Below are 10,000 nucleotides of genomic sequence, written 5' to 3'. Positions count from 1 at the left end.
TAGAGATAGCTCCGAGGGCTAAATGAATAGACAATAGACAATAGGTGCAGGAGTAGAGGCCATTCGGCCCTTCGAGCCAGCACCACCGCCATTCATTGTGATCATGGCTGATCATCCACAATCAGTACCCCGTTCCTGCTCTCTCTCCATATCCCTTAACTCCACTATCCCTAAGAGCTCTATCTAACTCTCTCTTGAAAGCATCCAGAGAACCAGCCTCCACCGCCCTCTGAGGCAGTGAATTCCACACTCACAACTAAATCAAGGGATATGGGGAGAAGGCAGGAACGGGGTACTGATTGGGGATGATCAGCCGTGATCATATTGAATGGCGGTGCTGGCTCGAAGGGCCGAATAGGCTACTCCTGCACCTATTTTCCCTGTTTCTAAGATTCTATGCACATATACACACACACACATATATATATATATATATGTATATACTGTATATACACACACATCCTCCTGCGCTCCAGGGAATAGAGACCCAGCCTGTTCAACCTCTCCCCATAGCTCAGACCCTCGAGTCCTGGCAACATCCTCGTAAAGGGCCTCTCCCACTTTCCCGAGTTATTCCCGAATTCTCCCGAGTTTTCAAACGCGCAGAATGTTTGTAACGAGTCGGTAGGAGACCGTGGATATACCGTAGCGGCTCGCTATGCCGCCACTCGGGGCTATTGTTTTACCCGTGGACATTTTTATCGGGCTGGAAAAAACGTCCCGACTTACCTGATGCCCCGAGTACCTACGGCTGGCTTAACGAGCCGCTACGATACACCCACGGACTCCTACGGTTCCGTTACGCGTTACGAATATTCTGCGAGTTTGAAAACTCGGGAGAACTTGGGAACAACTCGGGAAAGTGGGACAGGCTCTTAAATGGAAACCTGTTCACTCAAGGGGATCGTAAACCAAGACTTGTGATGGGGAAGGGCCTGCAGAAGGGCCTCGACCCGAAACGCCACCTGCCCCTGCTCTCCGGAGAAGCAGCCTGAACCGCTCCGGGATTTTTGTGTCTCTCTCTGTTGTGATGGAACGGGAACGCAGGTTGCCGCCATGTTGGAACAAACAGCGTACGCTCACTCAGAAGCGAGCGCACACACACGGCGTTTCCGCTTCCTAACAAACTGCCCGGGTGGAGGAACTGCTTGTAAAATAAATTTGAAGGATTCCTACTTATCTCGCTGAGTATTCTACTGAGAGTTGTGAAGGAAGATTTATCTCCCATTCAGATTCAAAGCCGTCAATAACAGGAAGGAACTATCCTCACTAGAACCCAATCGATGTGTGTTTTACTCGAGAGACTGTGCACAGGAGCTCAGAAATCCATCGCAACACTTAAAACTAATCTAGTTACTCCCAACCTGATAGGATAATTGCCACTGCTCACATTTCATCGCCTGGCTCCTGTGTCTGTCAGTATATCCCCTTGCCAGCAGTGTCGACCAACGGCTGATCACTGCTCCTTGTTATAGAACGGAGATGAGGAAACACTTTTCCACACAGAGAGCTGTGAGTCTGTGGAATTCTCTGCCTCAGAGAGCGGTGGAGGCTGGATACTTTCAAGAGAGAGCTAGATAGGGCTCTTAAAGATAGCGGAGTCAGGGGAGAAGGCAGGAATGGGGTACTGATTGGGGATGATCAGCCATGATCACATTGAATCTCTGGAATTCTCTGCCGCAGAAGGTAGTTGAGGCCACACAGTTCATTGGCTGTATTTAAGAGGGAGTTAGATGTGGCCCTTGTGGCTAAAGGGATCAGGGGGTATGGAGAGAAGGCAGGTACGGGATACTGAGTTGGATGATCAGCCATGATCATATTGAATGGCGGTGCAGGCTCGAAGGGCTGAATGGCCTACTCCTGCACCTATTGTCTATTGTGATGGGAGCAGACTTAGGCCATTCGGCCCATCGTCAACTCAGCCATTCAATCGTGGCTGATCTATCTCTCCCTCCTAACCCATTCTCCTGCTTTCTCCCCATAACCCCTGCCACCCGCACTAATCAAGAGTCTATCTATCTCTGCCTTAAAAAATATCCATTGACATGGCCTCCACATCGTGCTAAAGTGGCTGTCCCACTGTACGAGCTCTCCCGAGTTAAAAAGAAAAACAAACTCGTGGTAAGCACATAGAATGTACGTAGCGGGTACGTCGGAGCTCGGGGGCGTCTCTTAGCGGCTCGTAACGCTAACTAACGGCAGGTAGTCGGGAAACGCGGTAAGCTCGGGAAGACTCGGGAATGCCCATTACCGTAAATCTCCCAGTTCGAATCAGGGGAAACTCAGGAGAACTCTTGAATTAGCTCCTACAGTGGGACAGGGCCCCCGTTAATATTCACAGTTTCAAGGAGTTATTTTCATTTGAAACGAGACAGAGATATATCCCGGTTAATGAGATCCTGGTCTGGGTGTGTTGTTTCGAAGCTGCTGATTGCCAGAAAGGCGCAGATTCAAACGCCCGGCCTGTTCACCTACATCCCGGTTCATTCACCGGCTGATCTACCTCGCTCTTCGCCGCCGTCCGAATGCGGAGACACGCCCTCGAAGCAAAGGACGAACGGCCGCATTCATAATTCATAATTCATAACGAGTCAGCAGAATATTGGAAATATTGACAGGGGGTTCTCACTTAAAATGCTAATCCAAATGCTCGCTGGCAGACTGGACGTTTTGTTCCTGCCGGCTGTCCGTGGAATCGCCACACGGAACTGATCGCAACGAAAATGAACGAAGAGTTCCAGGGAAAGGGCTTCCCCGGGAAGGAGCGGAGACTAATGGCCGAGGGTTTAGTATCTAACTGGGGTCGACTTCAGGAAGCGTTAGCATTGTCGGCGCCCACGTAGAGATGGTCCCTGGAGCCAATATAATAATAATAATAATAATAATAATTTTTATTTATAGAGCACTTTAAAAACAAACGTAGCTGCAACAAAGTGCTGTACATCACTAATCATTGACAAAAAAGTTAATACACACCAAAAAATAACAATCAAAAGAAATAGTAGGAAAAGACATGTAAAATAAAGAAACATCAAAAACACCAAAAACAGAAGCAAAGCCTCAGACATGGTCAAAAGCCAGGGAGTACAAATGTGTGTTTAACACTGGATTTGAAGATGGACAGTGAGGGGGCCTGTCTGATGTGCAACGGCAGGGTGTTCCAGAGTGCCGGAGCAGCAATATCGCCAACAACTTGTCGTAGACCAGCCCGCGTTGAAGCAACGATCAAGACAGCTCACCAACGCCTCCTCAGAAGGCCTGGGCAGTTCCGCATGCCCCCCCCGACAACTCTTTGCTGCAAATGTAAAACGATGCTCCACAGGGCCATGAGTGCGGCTGGGGAAATGGCCCTCATAAAGAGCTAGCAGGGACCCGATGGGCCGAATAGCCCCTGTCTTTGTGGCAGCAATTTCATGATTCAAAAATACCCAACAGCTATTTTTTTAAGGCAGAGATGGCTAGATTATTGATTATAGAAAATAGGTGCAGGAGTAGAGGCCATTCGGCCCTTCGAGCCTGCACCGCCAATCAATATGATCATGGCTGATCATCCAACTCAGTATCCCATACCTGCCTTCTCTCCATACCCCCTGATCCCCTTAGCCACAAGGGCCACATCTAACTCCCTCTTGAATATAGCCAATGAACTGTGGCCTCAACTACCTTCTGTGGCAGAGAATTCCACAGATTCTCTCTGTGTGAAAAAAATGTTTTCCTCATCTCGGTCCTAAAAGATTTCCCCCTTATCCTTAAACTGTGTGTGTGGCCCCTTGTTCTGGACTTCCCCAACATCGGGAACAATCTTCCTGCATCTAGCCTGCCCAACCCCTTAAGAATTAAGAATCAGGTGTTATTGAATGACAGAGTAGACGCGATGGGCCGAATGGCCTAATTTTCTGCTCCCATCTCTTATGAACCTGATTTCATGCGTTGTGCTTTTGTTCTACACACAGGTTATCCCAACGGACAAGCTGCAGAGACCGTGTTAAAGACTGTCAGACATTATCTGGAGGAACACATCAACTCAGTGAGTAACGGCACTGCCCTGCAAGTAGTGGCTGGATCAGTGGTTCTAGTGCGGCACGATGGCGCAGCGGTAGAGTTGCTGCCTCTCAGCGCTTGCAGGCCCGGGGTCCCGGGTTCAACCCCGACTACTGGCGCTGTCTGTGCGGAGTTTGCACGTTCTCCCCGTGACCTGCGTGGGTTTTCTCCGGGATCTCCGGGTTTCCTCCGACACTCCATAGCCATTGTAGGTTAATTAGACAATAGACAACAGACAATAGGTGCAGGAGTAGAGGCCATTCGGTCCTTCGAGCCAGCACTGCCGTTCAATGTGATCATCCCCAATCAGTACTCCATTTCTGCCTTCTCCCCATATCCCGATGTTACTCCGCTATCTTTAAGAGCCCTGTCTAAGCTCTAAAAGATAAAGGAGAAATCCCTTTACCGCCGAGGCAGAGAATTCCTTTTTTCACGCAGAGAGAGTGGTGAAAAAATTGGAACTCTGCCACAGTCTCCGTTCTAAATGGCTTACCCCTTATTGGCTAAATTTAAGTGTGTTAGTGTGGCCCTTGGTTAAGGGACTCCCCCAACATATGGAACAGAAGGCAGGTACGATTTATTGTAAATTGTGATCAGTGTGAGCAGATTAGTGTTAGTGTGCGGGGATCGCTGGTCGGAGCGGACTTGGTGGGCCAAAGGGCCTGTTTCCATGCTGTACTAACCTCAAGGCTGTGTAGGAAGGAACTGCAGATGCCGGTTTAAACTAATAGACACAAAATGGTGGAGTAACTCAGCGGGGACTTCGGACTCTGCTGGAGTAACTCTGAGGGAGTAACTTCAGACTCTGGAGAAGAAGGGTCTCGGCCCGAAACATCACCCATGCCTTCTCTCCATATCCCTTGATTCCGTGTAGTGTGTGTAGAGCTGGTTCTTACTCTCAACATCGGGAACATGTTGGCTGACTTGATTGTCCACTGCCCTAGTGTGCACAGATTCAGTGTTAGTGGGCGGGGAAACGTTTTTTTCGGACGGACTCAGTCTTAAAGGGCCTCCCGTGCTGTATTCCTCAAGGCTGTGTGTGAAGGAACTGCAGATGCCCCTGGTTTAAACCAGAGATAGACCAAAATGGGGAACAACTCAGCGGGCATCGGACTCTGCTGGAGTCCTTTTGAGGGAGTATTTCAGATAGAAGAAGGGTTCGGCCCGAAACCCCCCCCCATGCATCCTTCTAAACTCCAGTGAATACAAGGGCCAGTCTTTTCAAGTCTTTCCATCATACGACAGTAGACAATAGGTGCAGGGTGGAGGACGCTGCACTGCCTAATCACAAGGATCGTCCCCTATCAATAAACCGTGCTGCCTTCTCTGCTGTATCCCTTGATCCACAAGCCCCAAGAAAGGCTTTCAACTCTCTCTTAAAAGAAGCGTGCGGCCTCCAGCCCTCTGTGGCAGCGTTGATTCTTCGAGATCGCTGGGTGATAAAAAGAGGAGTCTAATCTCATCTCAAATGACCTCCCTTTCACAAGACAGTGAATGTGTGTCCCCGATTAGACTCGCCCAGGGGACATTTTTTCCTGCTGGAATTGTCTCATAGTCATAGCCTGTCCATATATTAATTCATGGTAAGTATATGATCCCCCTTTCAATCTGCTGTGGACTAGCGAGTACAAGCAGAGTTTGAGATTGCTTTTCATTTGCCGACCATCCCACAAATCATGCCTGGTGCCCTTCTCTGCATCCCTCTAGGGCAATTTTGTTGCTCCCAGATTTGGAAAGCCAACACGATGGCACACTCCAGAGCTGTCTGCCTTAGAAACATACTAAGCGTAGAAATTGTCGGGGAGTGTAGGATAGTGTTAGAATGGGGCTGGTCGGAGGGACCCGATATAGATCAGCCACGTTTCCAATGGCGGAGTTGACTTGAAGGGTACGAAAAATTTGGAAAAAGTCATGCAGGGTACCCATCACAATAATCAATAGACAATAGGTGGACAGGCTAGGCAGGGCCATTCATTGTGATCATGGCGATCGTCCAGAACAAGGGGTCACGTGCCTTAAGGATAAGGGGGATCCCTTTTTCCACTAGCCCCTAGATCTCTATCCAACTCTTTTCAAATCCATCCAGAATCTGTGGAATTCCACTGCCCGCTGTGGTAGTTGAATTCCACAAAGTTCATTGGCTATATTTAAGGGTGAAAAAGATTTGGCCCTCACCTAAGTCTTAAGGGACCTCCCCTATAGGCAGGGACGGGAGACTGTGTGTGTGTGGCCCCTGATTCTTGAATGGCGACCCAGGCTCAAAGGGGACATTTTTACTCCTGCACCTAGCTATGTTTCTAGTCTATTTTATATGTATAGCCTGTTTCAAACCCCTTCAGAATTTTGTACAGTTTCTATAAGATCCCCCCCCCTCATAGCTCCTAAATTCTAGATAGAGACAAGCCGAGGCCCGTCCCACTTTCTTCATTTTTCGGGGAGTCCTGACATCCCAGTCATCAGTCGTGCAGGTCTTCTCTGTACTCCCTCATGGCAAAAATGTCCGTTCGGCGATTTGGAGGCCAAAACGCTACGCAATACTCCAGGTGTGGTCTCACTGAGGAGAACACACACGACTAACGTGAAATAGAAACCTTGGTGCGGTGCAGGATGGGCCATTCGGCCGCGAGCCTGCACCGCCATTCAAATATGAGCATGGCTGATCATCGAACTCAGTGTTTCCGCGCTGTGTCTCTCCATAAATGATCCCCTACGAACAATTTGGAAAACTGATAACTCCCTCTTTTGTATTAATGAACTGGCCTCAAGTACCCTCTTGTGGCAGAGAGATGCAGGAAGATTCACCACTCTCTGTGGTGAAAAGTTCTTCTCATCTCGGTTTTAAAAGGATTAAGGATTTATCCTTAAGCTGTTTGTCCTGGAACCCCAATGAGGAAAAATTTTTTGCACTAGCAGAGAGTGGTGAATCTTTGGAAGTTCTCTGCCCTCTCAGAATTCTAGTTGAGGCCACACAGTTATTGGATATTTCTTTAAGAGGGAGTTAGATGTGGCCCTTGTGGCAGTCTGGTGATCAGGGGGCACTCACTCTATGGCAATAATGGGATCCTCAGATTTGGATGATCAGCCATGTATCGCAATACTCCAGGCGGTGCAGTCCACCAAGCACCGCCTACAACTGCAGTGCACCCTCTCTGCTCTATACTCAAATCCTGTTGCAATGAATAGCCATAGATTTCATACCATTTGCTTTTCTTACTGCCTGCTGGCAGGTCAAACCTGCATGCCTACCTTCAATGACTGGAGTACCATGGGGCCCAGTCTCGCTGCATCGACCCTTTCGGCGATGCGGGCACCCGTTTAGATAATAGTCTCCGAAAATTTTTTGCAACCAAAATGGATAACCTCCAGCGGCGACCAGAAAGACGCTACGACTCTTCGGGGCGACTGAGGAGACGACTCAGACCGTACGGGCGACATGTCGCGGGGTGAGGCCTGTACGGTCGTGAGTAGTCGTCCAAAGAGTCGTTCGTACCTTGTTCTGGTCCCCGCTGGATTTTCAACATATTGAAAATATTCGGCGACCTGGAACGGCATATGACGGGCGGCGGCAAGTCAACGATAAAATCACGGATAAAGTCGCCTAAGTGGGACAAGGCCCTTTAAGAGATATGGAACCAATGAATGGCTTCCCTCGGTTGCTATGCTGTGCGGACCTTCTGATTCCCACAATAAACATTATATAGAAACATTGACCATAGAAAATAGGTGCAGGAGTAGAGGCCATTCAGCCCTTCGAGCCAGCACCGCCATTCAATATAATCACGGCTGATCATCCACATTCCAGCTTTTTCCTCCCAACTCTTGATTCCGTTATCCCTAAGAGCTCTATCTAACTCTCTCTTGAAAACATCTAGTGAATTGGCCTCCAGTGCCTTCTGTGGCAGAGAATCCCACAGATTCACAACTCTCTGGGTGAAAAAAGTCAGAGGAGGGGGCGTTTGAAGTAGAAATGGTGACCAGACGAGCCTTGCTGAAAACACCACACACACAAAATCAGCTGAAAGGTTACTAGTGCGCCCATAAGGAGTGTTTACTTTCTGAACTGCTCAACTCCAGCCCCATCTATTGGTGACACGGCACATCGTAAGGGAACGGAATTTAGTGTTTTGTTGTCCGATATCCCAGAGAGAACAATGAAATTCTTAAGGGCCTGTCCCACTTGGCGCCATTTACACGGCCTCCAAAAAATGTGGGTGGTCGCGTTGTGACGCACGTGTGGGCAGCGTGAGACGGGCGCATGGAGAGGCGTGGTGGGGCGTGGAGTTGCGCGCGGTACCGAGCGGCGTTCCAGGAGCTCGTGCTGCACGAAACCCTCGCGCGCCACCATCAGTGGCGTATCGCTGACGCATTGGGTTCGCACGCTGGCGTCCCAACGTCTCGCATGTATCGGCCTGTTGCCGTGGTTACTGAGCCCGGAGAGAGGCGGGGAATAGGGAGGGGGGGGGCTTAAACCTATAGAAACATAGGCCTTGACAAGGCCCGCCATTTATCCTTGCGCCTTCATCCTTATAGAAACATAGAAACATAGAAATTAGGTGCAGGAGTAGAGGCCATTCGGCCCTTCGAGCCTCCACCGCCATTCAATATGATCATGGCTGATCATCCAACTCAGTATCCCGTACCTGCCTTCTCTCCATACCCTCTGATCCCCTTAGCCACAAGGGCCACATCTAACTCCCTCTTAAATATAGCCAATGAACTGTGGCCTCGACTACCCTCTGCGGCAGAGAGTTCCAGAGATTCACCACTCTCTGTGTGAAAAAGTTCTTCTCATCTCGGTTTTAAAGGACTTTCCCCTTTATCCTCAAGCTGTGACCCCTTGTCCTGGACTTCCCCAACATCGGGAGCAATCTTCCTGCATCTAGCCTGTCCAACCCCTTAAGAATTTTGTAAGTTTCTATAAGATCCCCTCTCAATCTTCTAAATTCCAGAGAGTATAAACCAAGTCTATCCAGTCTTTCTTCATATGAAAGTCCTGACATCCCAGGAATCAGTCTGGTGAACCTTCTCTGCACTCCCTCTACGGCAATAATGTCCTTCCTCAGATTTGGAGACCAAAACTGTACGCAATACTCCAGGTGTGGTCTCACCAAGACCTGTACAACTGCAGTAGAACCTCCCTGCTCCTATACTCAAATCCTTTTGCTATGAAAGCTAACATACCATTCGCTTTCTTCACTGCCTATGTCCTCTGGTTCGCGATGTCCATTATCTACTAGTTTGTACGTTCTCCCCGTGACCGCGTGGACTTTCTCCAAGATCCCCGGTTTCCTCCCACACTCCAAACTACGTCCAGGTTTGGCGGTGCAAAATGTAAAATTGTCCCCAGCGTGCTTAGGATGCGTTAATGCGCGGGGATCGCTGGTCGGTGTGCCGATGGCCCCGTCTCTCCGCGCTGTAACTCGAAACTAACCTGAACTAAGTCTATCCAGCCTCTGCCTGCAGCTGAAACCCTCTAATCCAGGCACTGTTCTTGCAAACGTGTGTAGAAGGGTCTCAGCCCGAAAGGTCAACCGTTCCTTCTCTCCAGAGATGCTGCGTGTCCTGCTGAGTTGTTCCGCCATTTTGTGTCTATGTTTACCTGAGTTGTTCCGCCATTTTGTGTCTATGTTTACCTCATGGTATAACTCTCTGCGCCCTTTCCAAAGCCTCCACCTCTGTCCCGCAACGATCCAATACTCCACCCGGCCTGTTTTTAAGCACTCTTTTGCCATAGAGGGAGTGCAGAGACGGTTCACCAGACTGATTCCTGGGATGTCAGGACTGCCTTATGAAGAAAGACTGGATAGACTCGGTTTATACTCTCTAGAATTTAGGAGATTGAGGGGGGGATCTTATAGAAACTTACAAAATTCTTAAGGGGTTGGACAGGCTAGATGCAGGAAGATTGTTCCCGATGTTGGGGAAGTCCAGAACAAGGGGCCACACACAGTTTAAGGAT

The 10,000-nt window shown here is 49.2% G+C and overlaps 1 protein-coding gene across 2 annotated transcripts in view; it reads left to right on the top strand.

The window, feature by feature from the left end:
* LOC129714967 (ADP-ribose glycohydrolase MACROD1-like) overlaps window positions 1-10,000 on the top strand; it is a 614,100-nt gene that overhangs the window by 585,918 nt on the left and 18,182 nt on the right. For both annotated transcript variants that reach the window (XM_055664759.1, XM_055664758.1), the window contains exon 8: window positions 3,954-4,027. In XM_055664759.1, the coding sequence (XP_055520734.1) occupies window positions 3,954-4,027 (74 nt within the window). The remainder of the gene's footprint in view (window positions 1-3,953; window positions 4,028-10,000) is intronic.

This window comes from Leucoraja erinacea, chromosome 44, assembly GCF_028641065.1.
Source record: "Leucoraja erinacea ecotype New England chromosome 44, Leri_hhj_1, whole genome shotgun sequence".
Taxonomy (NCBI): domain Eukaryota; kingdom Metazoa; phylum Chordata; class Chondrichthyes; order Rajiformes; family Rajidae; genus Leucoraja; species Leucoraja erinaceus.
The sequence above is the reverse complement of the archived record's forward strand: the minus strand, read 5'-3'. Positions and strand labels throughout refer to the sequence as shown.